The 22,436-nt window shown below is 46.4% G+C and overlaps 1 protein-coding gene across 3 annotated transcripts in view; it reads right to left on the reverse strand.

The window, feature by feature from the left end:
• Positions 1-718: 718 nt before the first annotated feature.
• LOC115083822 (zinc finger protein 271-like) overlaps positions 719-22,436 on the reverse strand; it is a 103,631-nt gene continuing 81,913 nt past the window's right edge. For all 3 annotated transcript variants that reach the window (XM_029587846.1, XM_029587847.1, XM_029587845.1), the window contains exons 3-4: positions 14,817-14,936; positions 719-5,990 (exon numbers count right to left, since the gene is read on the reverse strand). In XM_029587846.1, the coding sequence (XP_029443706.1) occupies positions 3,466-5,990; positions 14,817-14,936 (2,645 nt within the window). In that variant the 3' untranslated portion in view covers positions 719-3,465. The remainder of the gene's footprint in view (positions 5,991-14,816; positions 14,937-22,436) is intronic.

A 22,436-nucleotide genomic window follows, 5' to 3' on the forward strand; every position in this document is an offset into this window, starting at 1 on the left:
GGTCAACACATACCAATACGTGATGCTTACCATGAGATAGTGGCAATGGTCCTATATGATCAATATATATTCGATCTTAAGGATTATTAGCACACGGTGGGGAAAGGTAAGGCACTTTTGGTCATGTATTCGAATTTACCATTAAAGTTCACATTTAAGACTGAATTTTGGATGGCGTGTACGCGTAAAATCCAGGTGATGCACTTGTGGCCGGGCCATGTGTGTGCTGAGCGCATTTTTAGAAATGGCCTGGCCACGCGCGTATCTCCCGGTATGCGCAAAGGTGCCGGGCCAGCGAAAAGGGGCAGCTGGGGGGGAGGGGAGGGGTGGGGGCAGACCAGGACAATGGCCATTAGGCCCTGTCTCGGGGAAGTGCGTGCTGGTGGCTGGCTGGCGTGCAGAAGTAACTTCTGTTCTGAAAGAGTTAAAACAAAAAAAAAAAAGGAGAATAGCTAGGTATGGGTTAGGGGGAGAGGAGGAGAGGAGAGAGGAAAAGGTAGGAAGGGTAGTTAGGGGGATAGGGAAGTTCCCTCCCAGTCCACTCCTTAACTGGAACTCGCCACCCAGCAAGTTAAGGGTAGTAACCACCCCTCAGCAAGTTACCCCCATGTACTCATTTCTTCAATTCCATCCTCTAGACTTTATGGATCCACAGTGTTTGTCCCACGCCCCTTTGAAATCTTTCAGTTTTTGTTTTCACCACCTCCTCCGGAAGGGCATTCCAGGCATCCGTCACCCTCTCCATGAAGAAATACTTTCTTACATTGGTTCTGAGCCGTCCTCCCTGGAGTTTCATTACGTGACCCCTAGTTCTATTGATTTCTTTCCAACAAAGAAACATCTGGAACAAGTCTAATCAAATGTAAGACTTTGGAGAAACTCACTAAGATACGGCGCTCCATGTTTCCTGATTGAGACCTTGAAGTGGGCTATAGTTTCACTACTATTTCTTTGCTCTTTTTTCTTCAGCAATGATTGCTATATAATGCCCTAGTATTAATATTAATGTGATTAGCAATGGAAGGAGGGAGAGAAATGTGGGAAGAGGGTGCATTTAGTAACTAGTCTAATTATACTTTCTACATTGAATTTTGATATAGTATGTTGGTATTGTTTATGGTTGCCTGATGTACTATCATTGGTATGATTTTGTCCATAATAAAATCTTAAATGGAAAAAAAATTACAAATTGTTACGCTCCGTGGCCGCAGACGGCTGCATCCGCTATTGCTCACCTCCGTTTTTGCTGCTTTGGCTCCGCTGGATGAACTTGCAGCCTCCGCCAGCTACCACTGGCCCCTCCGGCCTTTGTTTCCGGGCCCACCTGCGCAGAATGGACGCTGCCAACCACCATCTTACCCATGGGGTTCCCTAGGCGCGCGTGCGCACTCCCCGACCAGCTTTAACCACGTCATGGCGGGAACCGAGGGGGCGTCCACACCTCATGACGTCACCCTGCTCCGCTATTTAAGCTCACCGGCCCAGACAGCTGACGACTTGGCAACGAGTTCATCCTGCTGATACTACCTATTCTCACTCAGCGTTTGTTTCGGTTCAGCTTCCGTGGTGTGAGACTATTGGGGACCCGCTCCTCGGGGGCCCCTCTTGTCTCTTGGCTATCCGCTTCTCAGAAGGTAGTCACCCAGACTCCTGCCTACCTCGTTCCCGAGGTTTCTTGGAACTTCTTCCTCTCTTCTGTTGCTGTGAGTACCACGCTGTGGACCTAGACTGGGAGATTCACGTTCAGGACCCCTCCGGTGTACCCCACTCTGCGGACCATTGCCATGAGGAGCCCTTCCGGATCCGCTCTACCCGATGGACCTGTGCTGTGATATTTTCAGAGGAACCCTCGCCGGTGCACCCCGCTCTGCGGACCACTGCCGTGACCTATCACCGAGGAACCCTCTCAAGTAACATCTCTTCAGACCCGGTGTGGTCTTCAGTGACTGTAACTTTCTCTCGGCACCTTCCGCTCCTCGGGAGTGCCATATTCCTTGTGTGTCTTCTGCCTTGAAGTTGTGCCATCACCAGCTTCTGAGCTAATCTTCCGTGACCCGCCTCCAGGGGTCACTCTCTCCTACAATCTCCATCTCTGCTGTAATCCATTCTGCAGCCGAGACTCCGCCTCCCAACGGCGAGGCTCATTGGGGCTCCTCCCCTGGGTAGTACCACCTCTCGCCTCAGCCTAAGGGTCCACATACTTACAAATCCTAACACAAGTTCTGCATGTCTTTCACCCCCCCAAAAAAAACCAGGGCAACAGGGGTACGCAAAGACCAGGAAATCAGCTCATTAATATACTAATCAATTGCCACAGCTTGCGGGCAAGCCATATTTAATCAAAAGTTAGCCACACCTCAAGGATAATACCTAACTTTCAACAAGAGTATTGGGATCCTGATGCATGTCCCAATGCTCCCGGTCTGCTTCCTTAAGTGGCTTTCCCACCTGACTCCCCCTCCTTTGATAGTATCCAAAGTTATAAAATAAAACATGTTTTAAGTTGCCAGCCCTAGGCCCAGCCCCATGCCAAACCTCACCTCCTTGGAATATAAAATATTACTCCAACCCCTGGACCACCTTCCTCCACTTCCACTGAACCAGTACCTTAAAGTCTAATGGAGCCAGAGTGCCCTCTAGGGCTCTGGGTCAGGCTGTTCCATGTCCAAAATGGAGAAGGGCAACCTCAAGAACACTTTTGTCCCTAACGTGATCATTTTTATATGGTATGATTAGAACCAGTACTCTAGGGGGTGCTCTGAATCCAACAGACACGAGGAACTTTAACATACTGGTTGGGGTCAGTGGGTAGGGGAAGGTCTGAGGGGTTGGGCCAGCCATCTCAGGGGCTGTAAGATGGGTTCTCATTAGATCCACAGGGGTTTGGACACTACAGTGAGGTAGGACAATCTGGGGGCCACATGGCCCCTTTAAATGATGTCAGCACTAGGATGTGGGGTTGCTATTGTGTGGGGCCACAGTGCTGCAGTATGTTTTCCCATGAGATTTATTAAGCTGTGGTACCAAGCATTAGAATTCAGGGAACTCTCTACAGGGAAAACACCACAGATTAGGAAATCCCCCTTAGATTGTAAACCCTGTGAGGAAGGGGCCTGCCTATTGCACCTGTGTTCTTCTCCTTCACCACAATATCTGGTTTTCGCCCCCTGTGTGGCTTCTCTTGTGTATCAGAAGATCTCTCCTCCTGTTAAAGCTTTTCTCACAGTCTGTGCATGGAAAAGGCCTCTCTCCTGTATGAGTTCTCTGATGTATCAGAAGACTCACTTTTTGACCAAAGCTTTTCCCACAGTCTCTCTCCAGTGTGAATTCTCAGGTTTCAAATAAGTGTTCCCTTCTTCCTGAAGCTTTTTCCACATTGAGTGTATGGACATGATCTCTCTCCAGTGTGAATTCCCAAGTGATTTGTAAGTCTTCCCTTCTGACTGAAACTTTTCTCACAGTGTATTAAGTTCTCTCTCCAGTGTGAAATCTCAGGTGTCGAGTAAGCCCTGCCTTGTCTCTGAAACTTTTCCCACATTCACTGCATGGAAAGGGTTTCTCTCCAGTGTGAATTTTCAGGTGGTATGTAAGTGCATCCTTCCTCTTAAAGCTTTTTCCACATTCAGTGCATGTAAATGATTTCTCTCCAGTGTGAATTCTCAGATGTTGTGTAAGCCCTGCCTTCTGATTGAAGCTTTTTCCACATTCATTGCATGGAAAGGGTCTCTCTCCAGTATGAATATTCAGGTGGTCTGTAAGTGCTCCCTTCTTCTTAAAGCTTTTCCCACATTCATTGCATGGAAAGGGTCTCTCTCCAGTGTGAATTTTCAGGTGGACTGTAAGTGCTCCCTTCATTTTAAAGCTTTTGCCACATTCAGTGCATGTAAAGGGTCTCTCTCCAGTGTGAATTTTCAGGTGTTGAATAAACCCTTCCTTCTGCGTGAAGCTTTTCCCACATTCAGTGCATGTAAAGGGTCTCTCTCTAGTGTGAATTCTCATGTGTTGTGTAAGTGCTGCCTTCTGCATGAAGGATTTCCCACATTCAGTGCACGTAAAAGGTCTCTCTTCAGCATAAATTCTCAGGTGTTGTAGAAACCCTTCCTTCTCCATGAAGCTTTTTCCACGTTCAGTGCATGTAAATGGTTTCTCTCCAGTGTGAATTCTCAGGTGTTGTGTAAGTGCTCCCTTCTGCATGAAGGTTTTCCCACATTCAGTGCATGTAAAGGGTCTCTCTCCAGTGTGAATTCCCAAGTGATTTGTAAGGCTTCCCTTCTGACTGAAACTTTTCCCACATTCAGTGCATGAAAATGGTCTCTCTCCAGTGTGAATTCTCAAGTGTTTTGTAAGCATTCCCTTCACTCTAAAGCTTTTCCCACATTCAGTACATCGAAAGGGACTCTCTCCAGTGTGAATTCTCAGGTGTAGTGTAAGCGCTCCCTTCTCCGTGAAGCTTTTCCCACATTCAGTACATGTAAAAGGTCTCTCTCCAGTGTGAATTCTCAAGTGTTTTCTAACACTTCCCTTCTGACTGAAACATTTCCCACATTCACTGCATGGAAAGGGTCTTTCCCCAGTATGTATTCGTAGGTGCTGAATAAGATCTCTTTCCTGACTGAAGGTTTTCCCACATTCAGTGCAAGGAAAGGGTCTTTCCCCAGTATGTATTCGTAGGTGCTGAATAAGAACACTTTTCTGACTGAATCTTTTCCTACATTCCTTGCATGAGAAGGGTTTCTCTCCTGTATGGATTCTCTGGTGCATCTGAAGATCTTCTTTTTTAATAAATCTTTTTCCACAGTCAGTGCAAGGAAATGGTCTCTCCCCTGTGTGGGTTCTTTGATGAATTATTAGGCTTTTCTTATGTATGAAGTTCTTCTCACACTGAGTACATGCAAAGGGTCTCTTGCCTTTATGGGTTCTCTGGTGTATTAGAAGATTTCCCTTCAAAGTAAAGCTTTTCCCACATTCAGTGCATGTAAATGGTCTCTCTCCAGTGTGAATTCCCAAGTGATTTGTAAGGCTTCCCTTCTGACTGAAACTTTTCCCACATTCAGTGCATGAAAATGGTCTCTCTCCAGTGTGAATTCCCAAGTGATTTGTAAGGCTTCCCTTCTGACTGAAACTTTTCCCACATTCAGTGCATGAAAATGGTCTCTCTCCAGTGTGAATTCTCAAGTGTTTTGTAAGACATCTCTTCCCCCTGAAGCTTTTCCCACATTCAGTACATGGAAATGGTCTCTCGCTAGTGTGAGTTCTCAGGTGTTCTGCAAGTGCTCCCTTTTTCCTGAAGCTTTTCCCACATTCAGTGCATGGAAATGGTCTCTCTCCTGTGTGGGTTCTCTGATGAATTATTAGGCTTTTCTTATGAATGAAGTTCTTCTCACACTGAGTACATGCAAATGGTTTCTCTCCCGAATGGATTCTCTGATGCATCAGAAGTCTCCCTTTCTGAATAAAGCTTTTCCCATATTCACGGCTTGGCAATTGCCTCTCTTCTGTGTGGCTTCCCTTAGACATTACTAGGTCTATATTGAGAAGGATGCATTGTCTATCTTCATTACAGAGAAATGGTCTATTGTAGTTAGTGTGGATTTTCTCATTTACTGGGATAGGGTCTTTCTGACTGAAGTTCTTGCCACAGTCTGTACATGTATGTGGTCTCTCTCCTCCATGAAATCCATCTTGTGAGTTTAGAGTTCCCTGATCCTTGTACAAGTTTCCACATTCATTACATATAGACTGTTGTTCTATTATCAGGTTTCTCTGATGCTCCATACTGTGGGTATCATTAGTACTTTGCTCACAGGGAGTCACACGCACAGCGGATTCTCCTGCGGGGTTTCTTAATCCTTCCTCTGGTTTATACAGAGTCCATTGGTTTTTCTCCCAGTCACAACATGGGCAAGTATCCCCTCCATCTGTCTCAGATACGGTTTTAATCACTTCCACAGGATGTACCTCCTCGTGTCTTCTCTTGGACTCCTTGATCTCTGGATACAAAAATAAAGGACAGATGTGAGGGAGATTCTCAATGGCAATGGTCAAGGGTTTCTCAGCATGCACATATCTCAAGGGCCAAAAGTACATCTGGTGCTCAGGAGCTCCGCAATATTCAGAAATATTTGCAAATATATGGCCTAAGAAGAAGCCTAATTTACATAGTTTGCTTACCATGAACATCACACCTATTTGCAGTTCTTAAGCAACCCCAGACTTAAAAGAACTTGGGGGTAATAACATTTGCATCCCCTCTTGTCTGCAGCATTTTGGTAATGACCCAATGTTTAGCACAGTGTTAAAGAGCACTTCCCCCTTTCATTCAGCACCTAGCATGGTGTTAGGGGCACTCTTCTCTCTGAGCCAATATTGACCTAATGTCCCAGCATGGTGTTAGGGGCACTATCTCCTACAAGCCAGTACTAACCCTCTGCTCCTTAAGGGAACTGCTCCCTCTGTGCCAGTACTGACCCACAGTGACTCAGCATAGTGTTAGTGGCACTCTTCCCCCTGACCCGGTACTGACCCAGTCCTAGTATGATGTTAGGGGCATCTGCACGTATCTGCATCTTAATTTTGCTGTATTAGTTAATTTAGGTTGCTAAGGCAGTAAGGATGCATAAACTAAAGTCCATTAGACATATGTGGTATGTTTCATATTAAGTTGGCAATTTTCTGAAAGGGAACAATAATTAATCTATTGATAAGGCCTGGATTACTTACGTGATTACTTTTGTCAGATAAATCCCTGATTGATTTCTGGTGTGAAAATCTCTCTTGTCCTCTTACATGGGATAAGAGTCTATATAAATCAAAGAATGTGCTTAGGGGTAGGTGGGAGCTGGGGTGGGAGGGCGGAAAAGAAGACACTAAAAATTTACCTTCCTTTGGTTGCTTTTTATCAGGCATGCACACACCAGATGTTACCTAACTTTCCTTTTTAATTAAGCATACAAATTGAAGATTAATTCACCCAGGGCTTAATTTGTAGGGGAACAGCCTGGAATGGAGTTCCACCACTTCCTTTCGGATTTAGGGGCCGATGCAAAAAAAAAAAAAAAAAAAAAGCACGGAAAGCAGGCGCTGAAAAGTCAGCGCCCAATTTCTTAACTTGTGCATGGCGCCTGCAAGGGGGGCGCCATGCTATAATATAATTAGGGTGTCGCGTTAGCAAGGAGGCGCTAGGGTCGCACAAGCACAGTTACTGAGCATATCGGCGTCGGTCTTCTTAATGCAGCTGGCTGTTTTGTTTTTTTTTTTAAACTTTGAAAAGAAAGAGAGAAAAGCAGTTTTTTCTTCTTTTCTGTACTTCTTTTCAATGCGCTCAGCTATTAACGCCTGCTCCAGGCAGGCATTAATAGCTGAGTGATAAATGTGCGTCTGAGACGCACACTTACCTTTTGGCACTTGGAGCGAATGAGTAACAGCCTTATTCACGTTCATTTGCATGTGATGAGCACTATCCCATTCACTCCGTGTCAGACGCGGGTTAAATAGGCGCTAAGCCCCTAATTGCATTAGGAGTGGATTAGCGCCTATTTAACCCGTGTCCAACTGCGGGTTATACAGTGCGCTCGGCTGAGTGCACCGTATTGCATCGGGCCCTTAAGAGGCAGAGCGGCAGGGGCGTCCTACTCCAGCCCCTCCCCTGCAGGTAGTCTGCAAAGAAGAGGGAGGTGAGCCTGGAGCAGACTGAACAAAGAACATCCACTCTCTCCATAATCCTGCCCTTCTCCTCCTGTTCTGCAGGATGTGGTCCTGAAGCAGACACTGCAGCATAAAGAACAGACACATGTTTAGAATGTAAGAAGTTTCCATACTGGGTCGGACCAAAGGTCCATCAAGCCCAGCATCCTGTTTCCAACAGTGGCCAATCCAGGATACAAGTACCTGGCAAGTACCCAAATATTAATAGATCCCATGCTACTGATGCCAGTAATAAGCAGTGGTTATTGCCTAAGTCAACTTTATTAATAGCAGTTTATGGACTTCTCCTTCAGGAACTTGTCCAAACTCCAAGACGAACAGCCCAAACCTCTTTACGCTTTCTTCATCTGGGAGCCGTCCTATCTCTTTATGTTAATTGCCCTTTTCTGTACCTTCTCCAGTGCAACAATTTTTTTATTTGAGATGCAGCGACCAGAATTGCATACAGTACTCGAGGTGCAATCTTACCATGGAGCATTATGATATTCTCCGTTTTATTCACCCTTCCCTTGCTAATAATTCCTAACATTCTGTTTGAATCCTATGAGCAGTAGTGCTGCTAATTGCCAAGGCTTTTAACCCTAGCTATTATGCTACTGCTCATAAGTTTCAAACTTGTGCTAATTCAATGTTTATTTGTTTATTTATTTATTTAAAATTCTTCTGTTCCACCAATATCACAATGTTAGACTAAGCGGATTACAAATTAAAATATCAAACAATATTAAACTCACAACACGAACGATACATAAAAATCACACTGAAACATAAGCTTCACAAAAAAGAGCTGCTTTTACATGTTTCCAGAACAATTTAAAATCTGCCAGTGCCACGAAGAACATCGGGTAAACCATTTCAGAGGGAAACGCCCCTAATTGAAAAAGCCCGAAGTCTACAGTCCTTATAATGTCCATCCTTTACAGGTTGTAGCGCTATAAGCTTCTTATTAACAGAGCACAACAATCGACGTGGAACATATTCTATAAAAAAAAAAGAAAGATATTTTTGTGCCTATTGATGGCCCACCTTAAACATTAGGGTCAACATAATGAAGTTGATTTGAAAATTAACTGGCAACCAATGGCGCAAAGCATTCAGGATTCTATTACCTAAGGCTAAATTTCTTAAGGAATAATCTAGAACAGTGTTCTGCTCCCGTTTTTTTCAGGACTTTCCTTGGCTTGTCTCCGCTAGTCTGCTGCCTGTCCCGACTTCAGGTCTGCCTCCTCGTCTTGCACCACTGCTGCCTGCCACGACCTTTGGATTGTCTCCGTCTCCTCTGCTCTTCTGCCTGCCTCGACTCGGACCACCCACCAGATTCCTCTTCGCCAGGAGACCTCCGCCTAAGTCCTGCTGGCCCCGGCACCCAGGGGCTCAACCTGCGGGGAACATGGGTTGGTATAGGTGAAGGTCCTGTCAGGTCTCCTGGTCCTGTTCCGCCTCCCGGCTACGAGTCCCGCTGCGGGCCTTCCTTCAGCGGATCCACTACACACTCTAGCTGGCTCAAGGGTCCATGTTAACAACACTGAGGACAGCAGGATTTTAGGCCTCATACAAGGGTGACATCATCGGATGAAGCCAGGCAAGGAACTTTGATCTCAAAGAATCTGGAACTTTCAAAATGCCCTACTGAGCATGTGCAGCTTTAGTCATCAGCCCCCTAGGCAGAGTCCCTCAGTCCATAATATGGCTAATACATGGAGAAACCAACTCCCAGGAGAAGCAGGTGGGTTTTTTGAGGACTAACTTCCTGCTGTCCTCGGAGAACACCTGTTACAGGTAAGCAAATCTGCTTTCTCTGAGGAGAAGCAAGATGGTAGTCTTTACACATTGGTGAATCCCAAGCTATAGGCTGTCCAAGCAGGACAACGTGGGAAACCACACCGTCCTGAAAGCACCACCTCTCTCCCTTTTGCCTGTGAGACAGCCAACCCACAAAGGGGTCTAGGCGGGAAAAGTGTTGTGTTGTACAAAGAGTAAACCATAGAAAAGACAGATACAAAACCCTGATGCGTAGCAGAGGCGCCTAAGGCAGGGGAGTGATGCAAGTGCCAACACAAAAACATACTACGCATCGCAGAAAACATTACAAGCAGGGTTTCGGTTCACTGACCACAACAGATCGTGAACCTCTTGGATAGAGGAAGAAGCCTAGAGATGCACACAAGAGAAGGACTCTTGGATGAAGATCGTACTGTTTTCTTCGGTGTTACAAGACAACCGAAAACCCAGCTAGGGCTTGAGAACTCCCCAGAAAGAAACTGCAGTCCACTGACATCTGAAGGACAGAAAGTCTCTGTAGAAGTGTGCCCATGTTTGGCTAATAGGCATAATGGGCAGTAAACCCAAGCAATGCTTGGAAGAATAATCAGCAACAACGGCAGGGTCTGTGACTGAACCTACGTGTCAATGCACCAGACATAGCTGACCAGCAGGACAGCATCAAGAGTTTCAGGGGATGAATGGCAATCCCTGAATGGGATCGCTAGCCCAATCCCCTGAGCAGGGAGATATGTTAGGCCTGAAGCTCACCAAAACTGCACCCTGTCAACGGCAGGGCTATCCATCCTGACTACAGGATAGTTCAGGTGAGCAGGAAGAAACTTTGGGCAACCTAGTGAAGTGAGAAGTATTGGCCAAAGCTTGGCAAAAATATAGGGAAAAAGTAACGTAACATTCCCTGCAGGTGTACACTAATATATACCACGAATTCCTTATCTTTTGCCCCTCTCCCCCCAAAATTCCAACTGGAAGTCGGAAAGAGCCAAAAACCCAAGGAGGCAGACCACTAGACTGCTGGGGTAAGCACAAGTCACTATGTTGTATAACTCAATCCCAAGCAAATAACTCACTGCCGATTCCAGTAGGGCATTACCCACCAAAATAGAGCCTCAGCCTGCTTGGAACAGCTGAAACTGAAAGCGAATTCCACAGGGAAGAAATCAAGACAGGAAGCCAGGGTGCTGCAAGTGCAAACCCCTGTCGAACAGGATTTCTTCACCAGCCTGAAAACTCTAAGGGTACCAGGGCAGGGCAAGGACAATCTCGGAACAGATTGCCCTGAACCTGGCTTAGAAATTAACACCTCAACCATGATAGCATATACTTCCCCGAAGGAAGCACGCGGTCCAGTAAATGGCACAATTGTTGCATGAACCAGGACTCCTGTCCGCAGACAGAGTTATCCCTAAAATGGGGAAGTATAGCTTGCAAGCCACTGCAACCAAAGAGCAGCACCTCTGTTGCAGGGTCCCTTGTCTCCCAGCTCCCTCAGCCATGGATATGGCGATAGGCTGAAAGACATACTTGTCAATTAGATAGATTAGAACCCTCCTCATTGAGGTAGGGTCCCACAGGTGAAAATGACTGGCAATAGTGGTACTTATCAAAAAATGCCCATTGAGCTCAGCAGGTATCAAAGGTGACTCCTTGACAGGAGAAACCCCTAATCTTCACTGGGGAACTACTCTGGAAAGCTCCCTTGTGAAATAGACTTACTGTGCCTTGGGATGATCTAAGGAGAGCGCTACTGCACAACTGGTTCTTGGATCCCATGAGGAACCGAGAGCGACTGCCAGTCAGAAGCAGTGACATGCCTTCTCTGGGAAATAGAGAATGAAGGACACCCCTTGCAGGGGTGGACAATCAGACTTTTAGAAGGAACCCATAAAAGTTGCCCTGGAACTCAGTCGAATCCCCCCCTTCCTGAAGGGACAGGAAAGCAATGGAAATCAGGGCCTCCCAATCCCAAAAAACCTGTCAACTCTCCAGTTGAGAACTGAGACACAATCACTAATCACTGAGGTTTAGAAGCGACAAATCTGCCACTGGCAGCCACCTTCAGATGGGGAAGACCACTACAGTAATTAACAAAGGGGCCCCAGCAAAATCGGTCAGATGACCGCTGCTGCTGTCACCCGGCCTACAAGGAGATGCATCGATTCAAAGAATCGAGGCTCTGGTTCAGCGATAAACCTGCCAGGGACAGAGCCCCTGGGGCTTCCTCACAAAGGGGATTTGTGACACAAAAGGGGTTGAAAGACCTATTCCTCTTCTGAGCAAGGAGAAGATGCCTGATACTACCCTCCCTAGTGTCTACTCCCCTTAGGGTTCAACCAGGAATTCAGTCCTAGGTCAGTCCTGTGGCTAAAGCGCACAACCCACTGTACTCACCACGAGGAAAACACACACACCCATACAGTAGAGGACAACTGGAGAATAGAGCCCTCTGCTGTGAAAACATGCTGACCAGTACTCATACATTGGTATCCCATCCTATAGATGGTGGCACACATATGACCGCATTCACCATGCTTGTGAGTTGAATCCCACAGCACAGCAAGGACAGAGAACCACTTGCTAGAGTCGGCTGCACACTGCCAAACGGCAAATCAGAGAGTGGGTGATGACGCCTTCTTCGCCAGTGCTCCTCAGTACTTTGTAATGCAGGACTGATGAGAAGACTGAGACCTTGACGTGACGATGTCAGAACCTTGGCATGGCTGAGAACTGCACAGACAGGGAGAATGCTGCCTGCCATCACCCAAGGCACTTGGAGTAGGTGTTTTGCCATACCCTACTGCCCATTCTGCGCTCCACTGTCACAGCAACTCCCAGTAGAGTGCATCAGAACGATGTGACAACGCTGTCCCCAGTACCACTGAGGCTCTGGGTATGGCATGGTAATGGGTGGCATTCTATGGCGTCATCCCATCCAGTACCTGATAACACTTCAAGAGGCTGGACACAACCCTTGAAACAGCGTCAGGAGTAGCTCACTGCTGTTTCTCTCATGGAACGAGAGTAGCAAAGTCTATGACAACAGATGGTGCTCCTGATGCTCTGCTATTGTGTCCTGTGGCATCTGACAGTGTCCACTGGTGCCCACAGTGGTGATGGCGCCCATAGGGCCCATAGTGCTTTCACACTCACCAACAATGGAACACATCAAGGGCACCAAACGATGCTGCACTCAGGACTTTGACAGCATTGGACCGAATCTTGATTGGTTTGACAGTATATAGCACCATCCCTGGTGCCACAAGTGCCTGCAGATCTCAACAGCCTGAAGATATCAATGGACCAGCGGTACCAAGGATGCCAGGGGGACCCGCAGGCAGAGGCTCTACAGTCTTGACCCAGCCCCGACATGCCTCATCAGTGCCCAGAAGAACCAATGACTGCCAGAGCTATCAACTGATCCCCTCAGCTCACCTATCTGTTGCAGGACATCAATGCCGTGAGCTCAATGGTGCCCCTCGCCAGCAGCTATAGCTGACAATAGCCTTGCTAGCGCTCATTAACACTGATGGTGCACGAATCCAGGCGGGGCCTCAATGCCCCGCCGATCCCAGCGGCTCCGGGCCCCCGAGATCATCGGCATCCATGGTGCCCTATAGTCATAGACCAGTGATGGGACAGCATAATGCCCCTCAGTGCTATGTTGGGACACCACAAAGGAGCCTCAAGGGCACCAGACTACTGCGCCTGGATGTCTCGGCATACCAAGATATCTTGAGTAAATGGCAACCCCGCGCTCGATCTGTTCAAGGCTGAAATCCTTGTTGCTTGAGGGCTTCAGTGGCACTCGAGGGCTCTCAAGAGCTCTGGCGGTCGATGGCCTCAGGGATGACCAAGGTGCTCAATGGCGATCCCAATGTCTCGTTGGTGGTGCTTGACCTTGTTGAGAGTGGCAATGAAAGGTATCAGTGGCCAACACACCCAATGACCTCCATGGTGACCCTGCACCTCGATGGCATCAAGGGCATCAATGGTATTGGGGCAGCTCCGCACTGCAATGGCATTGAGTCAACGCACTGCGATAGTCGAAAGTGTGGCCACAGCATCGAGACACACACCTCAACAGCATCGAGGGCGGCTGCAGCATCGAGGCCCTGTACCTCAATGGCATCGAGGGTGGCGACTTACGCATCTTGATGGAAACAAGGGCATTGATGGCAGCAAGGCATCAATGGCACCGATGGCATCGAGAGCTTCGACTTTGAGGGCAGCTCCAATGGCATTAAGGGGAACCATGGTGCTTGATAACAGACCTGGCTGGTCCCCAACACTAGAGGTCAGTGCCACAACTCCACCACAGAGGGCCAAGGCGCTTGATGACTCCGGTGCATTGAGACTACTCATCCACAGATGCCTACGGACCAGAAGGCACTTACGACATTGAGGGAGGACACGCACCCCGGTGGCACTGAGCGCCCTGGTACGTTGACAGAGTCAAAGGTGACCATGACGCTCAATGGCAGTCCTGTTACCCAATGCGGTCCTGACATCGATGCATCAGATCAATGGTCACTGGTCACAGATGAGCACAGGCAATTGTTAATGGGCATGGCATCGAAGATGCGGCAGCAAGGTCCTTGCCCAGGTTCCTGCTCACCCTCTCTCACAAGGAGACTGCACTGCCATCACTGTCAGGCAGGAAGGGAGGATATGTCATTCAGGGCTCTTGTCTGTGGAGACTAGGTCCTTTGAATGTGGAGAGGATGAGCTCTTCCCCTCACATCCTTCCTCCTCGATCTCTGCACGGTCTGAACCTCCATCGATGCCGATCGATCGATGAAATGACATGGAACTCCTGCCCGGTAGAACTCAGGTGAGTTCCTAGGCTCAGCAGCCTACATGATCACTCATGGACTGCATTCAGTCAGTTTTGCCAGCACCTGACAAAGGTGCAAAAACAGACAGAGCAAGGAGAGGACACAGATACTAAACTGCCAGTGAAGTTTTTTTGGGGTTTTTTTTTTTAAATAAGGGATAGAAATAGACTCTGCCAGACTGCACAGATACTAAGGCCCAACATGCAGTTGGCAGACAAAGGAAAGAAGAACAAAAAGGAAAGAAATAAAACTAACAAAAGGTAAAGGAAAGAAAACAGCTGCAAGTCTAGAAAAAAATTGCTTACAACATTTGTGAGGAGAAAGCAAAGCTGAATACCGTGAGAGACAAGAAAATCATCCTCCTATCAGATCCGTATCGACTTTGGTTAAGCCAAGACCTTGGACTTTGAGATGTGCAACTTGAATTCTGAAAATAGATTAAAATGATCAAAAACATCTCTTAAGCACAGCAATGAAGATTATTCCTGGACTCACCTGAGCAGCTGCTTTTCCCAGTTCCTCCTTCCTCTGATCCCGGCTCATCCTTGATGTACGGCTCTTCTCCTCGTTCAATGTAGGATATAATCTCAGGGGTGGTGATCGGGGAGCCTGTTCCTGGGGTAAGAAAGCTGCATTAGGTTTCCCAGCGTCACCAGTGCTTAGCACACAATGTTACTGGTTACTTTCTGGAGGAGACATAGATTGGGGAGGTGCTATGTTTTGTAAAAGGAAAGCAGAAAACACAAAAGTATCCTCTCTGGAGCTCTTCAATAACAATAAAAGCAGCTTCACAAGAATGACTCTTTCCATACTTTGTAACTTTATTGTATATTAACATACTTTTGGAAAGTAATCATAAGAAATTAAGATTTGCCATACTAGGTCAAAACAAAAGTTTCATCAAGCACTGTAACTGGTTTCCAACAGTGGCCAATGCAGATCACAAACACCTGGCAGAATCCCAAAGGGGAGATAGATTCCACGCTGCTGAGGAGGAAGTGACATCATGAGGATGAATGGTTGCTTGAAGACTGTGCTGCCAACCCTGATAAATTGAATCCCTCCCTCAGCGTTGCAATGGGGACATTTTGGAAAGTTGGAGCTTACTTATCTGACTTCAGAATCACGGAGGGTGTGGGTGTGGAAAAAAATCAGTTAATTTAAAGCAATTCTCTTTTGATGCGACCACAGCGAAAAAATCTGTGGGCCTAGTGGAGGAGGAAGAAGGAAAAACTGGCGGCGGTGTGTCATGTCATCAATTGGGTGCGGGGTGCCCAGCACTGCCTTACAACAGCCTGAACCTCCTCTATCCCAGGAAGATTTTCAACACTGGTTCACTGAACTGAGTGAAGATATGGGCTCGCTAAAAGAGGAGATTAAATCCATTGTTGGTGACCTGAGACGTGAGTGTGCGGAACTAGGCGATCAGGTGGATGCTGCTGAGCACAGATTGGATGAGCAGGACAGTGCATGTGACAGTACTCAGCAAGAAGTGGAACAACTACAGGATGATAATGTTATGCTTAAAGACTGAGTTGAAGACCTGGAAAATAGATCCAGAAGAGGGAATCTGTGGTTCAGATGTGTTCCTGAGGAAGCTGCTTGTTCTGTCTGTGCACAGGTGGTCTCTGACATATGTGCTCTAATTTTGAATAAAGTTGAGGGAGTAGAGACACTTAAAATAAAGTTGGACAGAGCACATAGGTCGCTGGTTCACCCAAGGGGAAATGTACCCAGAGATATCATGGTATGTTTTCATGAATATGCTGTAAAAGAGAAGATGATCCAGGTGAGGAAATTAAAAGATGTTCAGTGACAAGGTCATAAAGAGGAAGTTTTCCCAAGATCTTTCGCCGATCACAATCAAGAAAAGATGTGACTTCAGAGAAGGGCTTCAAGTGCTAAGGAACGGTAACCATCGTTATAAATGGCTATTCCCTTTTGGATTACAATTTACCATGAATGGGGTGACATCTCAGGTCAAATCGGTGGAGGAGTCTATGAAGATGCTTCAAGCCGCTGGATTAGTGAAGAACATGGTCCCCCATCGTGAGATCTTCCTCCGCTATATCAAGCGGAGAGAATAATTCCAGATGGCAGAGAGTGCAATCTGGTGGGAAGTGCCTGAGGAGGCATTTGGCAGGATCTTCATCTTCCAGGGATGCTATGACCTGAGTGATGATCTGGAACAGTGTGGTTTTTGCAGGTTCTGTGAGAATTAGTGTTTCGAGCCATTTTGATCTTTATGGACTTTCTAGGTCTGATCATCTTCAGAGGATTCATACTTGGCAATTGTATCAGGTTGTTATTGGAAGGTTTTTTCCTAAGTGGAGGGTAACTGTTTAGAAGAGGGTCAGTGGGGGTAGGGGGGTTCAAGAGCAGCCAGGATGTGAAAAGTGTTGTCATTCCTCAAGGAGGTGGTAGGAGTGATTTGGGAGGGGACGGGGGGAGGGGAGGAGGATTGGGAAGAGTGACTGGGGGGTGGGGGTGGGAGGTAAGGGAGCATGAGGTTCTGGGATGAATGCCAATGGGGTAGGGCAGTTGGGCTAGTGAAAAGAATGCTGTATTTGTGGGGAAGGGGTAGAGGTTATAATTTTTCTGAAGTTTGGTAGATGGTAAGGAGAGTTATGTATGATCCTGAGCAATGGGGACGTTAAAGATTATGTCCTGGAATGTTACAGGGCTAAATATATACATTAAGAGGAAACGGTTGTTACAAGATGCTATCAACATGAGGGTGGACATTCTGTTATGCCAGGAAAACCATTTGAGAAAGAAATATGAACGGTTGATGGGTATCTAATTATTATCTGCAACAATCCTTTGCATCAGTGATGGCAACCAACAAATATAGTGGGGTGGGCATTCTTTTTTCAAAGAATGCGGTGATGGATGTGCTCTCTATTATGAAGGGTTTGGAGGGAAGGTACATCACAGTAAGACTTAAGATGGGTAATGTTGGCGGGTCACGTGATGCGATGTAGCTAGGCGGACGTTTCTGCTTTAGCTCCGTGCCTTCCCCCCTCTACAATCCAGAATCATCTCCTCAAAACCTCCGGCAAACCCGAGTTTTTTTGCATCGGACACCAACACTTCATGTCTATTGATAGATTTATGCTGAAAAGTGCGAGTAGCATGCCCTTAAAGGGAAGCAGGAAGGAGAAAGAAAAATCAGGCCCAGCAACGCTCAAGATGGCGGACGCCCCGAGCAAATCGACACCTCCTACTTCCCCGGCTTCTACGTCCACTCAGCCGGACCTTACCCTCATGGTCACAAATGCCGTAGTAGAGGCTTTAGACGGGCGGTTCACTAACCTTTCTACTCAAATAAAAGAATTGAAGGACTCCTTCGCGGAACTGCCACCGCGGTTGGCAGAAATCGAAACCAGGGTCTCAGACCTTGAGGACACCTCCCTGACTACGCAAAGCCGGATACAAGTATTGGAATCGACGGTGGCAGCTCAGACCGAGAAGATTGATGATTTAGAGAACCGGGCAAGGAGAAACAACATTCGCATTTCAGGTCTCCCAGAATCGGAGGGGGACAACGACTTAGAGTCACTTTTGGCAAGATGGCTGCCCGAAGCTCTGGATCTTCCTGAGCTGGGCCGAAATTTCCATATCGAGCGAGCACACAGGCTTGGACGACGGAGAGATGGTGACCCTCGCCCTCGAATGGTGATAGCCAAGTTATTAAATTGGTCCCAGAAACAGAAAATATTTCATGCGTACAGAGCAAAAAGGGTCTTGAAATATAAAGAGGCAGAAGTACGGCTGTACCAAGATTTCTCTGTTTCCGTGTCTCAAAAACGTAAGTTATTCAGCCCCATATGTACGGATCTTTTTAATAAGAACATCCGTTTTCAACTTGCGTTTCCTGCCACTCTGAAATTTAAACACGGAGGTAAAGAACATGTTTTTACAAATGTAGAACAAGCCAAAGAATACATGATATCTTTGTAAGCCAAACAGGTGTTTTGTTTTTCTGTGCGGTTTGCATGTTTTCATAGTGGATTGATCGAGTTTAAAGAGCCTGAGAGACGTTACCCGAGGCTTATACGCACCATGCCTGCTAGATAATTTCAAGGTCCTAGGTTATTGTATTTCTATACCGGTGGGGACTAGAGTGCGAGATTGAGCAAGGCCGCACCTCGTGGTCAGTCTGTGTTTCTGCCTATCATGGACTTATCATCCGGCAAGGCGCCGGTATTGAGTGGACGCACCACAAAGAGGGATCTGCCAGATGGCTGACTGTTTTTTTTTAGAAGTACTATTACTGGCTTTTTGGCGGTTTTTTTCTTCTTCCTTTTTTTTTCTTCTTTGTTTGGACTTTAGTCGTGGAAAGGTGAAGCCTATGTTTTCACTACAGTTAAAGGACAGAGCATGTATCTCCGGCCAACTGCAGACTCAGCAGGATTCATGTTCTGCGCCCAGATAGAGACCTGCATGCCTTTATGGGAAAGATGTGAGAGGGGCCTCTCCGGAGTTGATACACCGTCATAGTCCACGCTGCACTAACCTGAGCAACTAACTGCAACGCCAGCAGCGCAAAAACAATTTTGAGTTTCTTCATTTCTCCCTCGCTCATTCTCTTGGGACAAGGCCAACATGGCGATTTCACCACGCTTCACGCCCGGTATGGGATGCGGTAAACAGAGACTACAGGACCTTGAGATCACTGGTTGCCCTTAAGGGTACATGGCACGTTTACCTTCTGGCACTTATAGCTCTGGGTGACATGTTCAGCTTGTTTCTTTTGTTTCTTATGGTTTGCATGGAATTGGTTCTACTGTTCTGCGGAATGTAGGGAATTGTGGAGGGGGGAGGGTCACGACACATCTGTAGTACACCCCCAGAAGTTCCTCTATTGAGGGGCTGTACTGTGATTCTGATGTACCTCGGAAGTGAGGAGGGGAAGATAGGGTGGGAAGGGGGGGATGGAGGGATTGGGGAGGGGGGAAGGAAGGGTTCATGCAGCTCTGGGTACTGGTACTTTTTCTTTTTAAATAAAAGTCTTCAGAGGTTACAGAGAGGGTTACGATCTGACACACTGGCACTTTTCTCCATACTGAGGCTATCTAGGTGGATGAGGGGCTTTGGCTGGGGAGCTCCTCCCACATATCTTAGGTTCTTTGCACTGTGGACTCCCCTATTCCAAAGTTCTGGGTAAGAACTATATAAAACTTGCTAGCCTCAATGTAAATGGCCTAGGCCACCCGATTAAGAGAACAAAAGTTTTACAATTTTTAAAACGGTCTAAGGTCCAAATAGCATGTCTACAAGAAACGCATTTGACTGCGCTAGAATCAAAAAAGCTTAGGCGAGACTGGGTAGGCCAGTGTTATTTCTCTGCTGCTGTGGGAAAGAAGGCAGGGGTAGCAATTTTGCTACACAAAAATCTCTCTTTCCAAGTATCACAAGAGTTGACTGACCCTGAGGGAAGGTTTATTTTGATAGCTGGAAAGTTGAACGGTAAGGATATTACTATTGGGAACATTTATGGCCCCAATTCCCCTTCGCCAGTTTTTTTCAGTAAAATCACGAATCTGTTTCATTCTCATGGTACTGGACGCAGATTTCTGGTCGGGGATTTTAACAGTATTCTAGACCCTCTTTTGGATAGACTCCCTAGTGCACGACTTTCAAAAAACCCCACTTTAATTTCCCAAATCTGCAAGGACTTAAATTTTATGGATTACTGGCGGGTGCTCCATATTGAAGAAAAGGATTATACCCATGTGTCTAAAGCACATGGATCACTCTCTAGGATTGATTATATTTTGGGAGATGTCTCTCTTTTCCCAATCATTGCAGCTACTGGGATAGGTACCCAGGCGGTGTCTGATCACGCTTTAATATGGGCTGATTTGAACTGGGAGGACATATTACCTAAAAGCCACAGCTGGAAATTCCCCACATATATTAAAGATGATAAACGTTTTAGAGATTTCTTACTAGAAAAATGGGCACAATTTCTGGAACATAACAAACAGCACGAAGATAATCCGGAATTACTGTGGCAAACGGGTAAGGCAGTGATGAGGGGGGAGATTATTTCTTTCTTGAGACATAGAAATAAGGTACTTACTGCCAACATAATGGATCTGACGCAGCGCTTGCAAACTGATAAGCGGGCAATGATTCATGACCCCTCTCCAAGTAATTGGGCACAATACCATACAACATTGGGTGTGCTGCAGGCCCACCTACAACAGAGGGCGATGAAGGCTTTTCAATTTAAGGAACACAATTTTTTTCATTTTGGTAATAAAACGGGGAGGGTATTAGCAAATCTGGTGCGCTCTCGGTTTAGTAAATCATATATTGAAAGGCTTAAGTCCAATAATGAAAAATGGGCAACCAAAGGAGAGGAGATTTGTGAGGTCTTGCGATCATTTTATGAGCAGCTTTATACTGAGGATCGGTTAGGGGATTCTGGGGAAGAAGGAAAATTTTTTGAAAATTTGAAACTGCCATCCCTGACAGAGACCCAACAGACCAGATTAAACGCTCCCCTAACACCGGCAGAAATTCTGGCAGCTATTAAAAAGAGCAAATCTGGGAAGGCACCAGGACCTGATAGGTTCACGTACGATTATTATAAAATCCTGGGGGAAGGGGTTGCTGATATTTTGCAGTCTTTCTATAGTCAGGCACTGATCTCACGCCGATTTCCACCAGATTTCAATAAAGCATATATCACAGTTCTTCCTAAACCTGGCAAAGATCCGAGCCTACCGGCTTCTTATAGACCTATATCTTTGCTGAACTGTGATTTAAAGCTGCTAGCTAATGTTCTGGCAGCTAGACTGAGCTTGGTTTTACCACATTTGATATCTCATTCCCAAGTGGGCTTTGTTAAGGGGCGTTCTTCCAGCTCTCACATAGTAAAACTGTTGACAGCTATGTTTTATTGTCAGTCCAATGCTATACCATCCATGGCTGTCAGCTTTGATTCTGAGAAAGCTTTCGATCGGGTTTCTTGGAATTACTTATTCTCAGTTTTATCGCGTTTTGGGCTGACAGGGGATATTTTAACTTATATATCTCTCCTATATACCGAACCGACCTCACACATTTTTGCAAATGGTATGCTCTCGCAAGCTTTTATACCACGGAGGGGGATAAGACAGGGATGCCCCCTCTCACCTTTATTATATATTTTAGCTATTGATCCTCTACTCCGATCATTGAATGAAGACCTGATGATCACAGGCTTACATATCCATGGCGAAACGTTCAAAACAGCTGCATTTGCTGATGACATTTTAGTGTTTCTGACCAACCCACAATCTGCCTTGCCTAGAGTGCTGTCCTTGCAGCTAAGGTATGGCAGATTTTCTGGCCTCAAAATAAATACTGATAAATCAGAGGCGCTTGATGTCATGGGTAACCTTAAGAGCACCTGGGGTTCTGCCTTTCCATTAAAGTGGGCACATGACTCCATAAAATATCTTGGTATCCAGATTCCTATAGCCTTCAGTTCCATCTATAAGGCAAATGTGGGACCTGTGCTAGCCAAAATGAAAGGTCGTCTTCTTCAGTGGCAATCTCTTCCATTTTCACTGACGGGGAGAATCCATTTATTAAAAATGGTGGAAATTCCCAAATGGTTGTACCTGTTACAGATGCTTCCAATTTGGCTAACCAATGGGGACATAACCTTGACCAACAAAGCGATCCGCAATTTTATATGCAGAGGCCGCAGAGCCAGACTGGCCTATAGGTACCTCTCTTGTACAACAGAGGAGGGAGGTTTAGCAGGTACAATCTCATTTGTATGATGCGTCATACCCGGGATTGGATATTGGGTACTGAGTATTTTTCACCCACGACCTTTTTACAAGCTAGTTTCCATGGGACCTCTCCAGCGGTCTTATTGCAGCTAGCTACTGTACAGCTCCCAGGAGACTCTAAACATTTTCTCTTGGTGCGCTCGGGACGTCAAGCATGGGTACACCTATGTAAACGGCTAGGACTTTCTTCTACACATACAGCTTACGTTCCCATATGTCATAACCTCACTTCCTACCAGGGAGAGGACACACAGTTTTTCAGCAATGGGCATCTAGGGGCCTAACCCACATTGTACAATTGTTGCAACCTCATTCTGAG

This window comes from Rhinatrema bivittatum, chromosome 2, assembly GCF_901001135.1.
Source record: "Rhinatrema bivittatum chromosome 2, aRhiBiv1.1, whole genome shotgun sequence".
In the NCBI taxonomy this organism is placed as follows: domain Eukaryota; kingdom Metazoa; phylum Chordata; class Amphibia; order Gymnophiona; family Rhinatrematidae; genus Rhinatrema; species Rhinatrema bivittatum.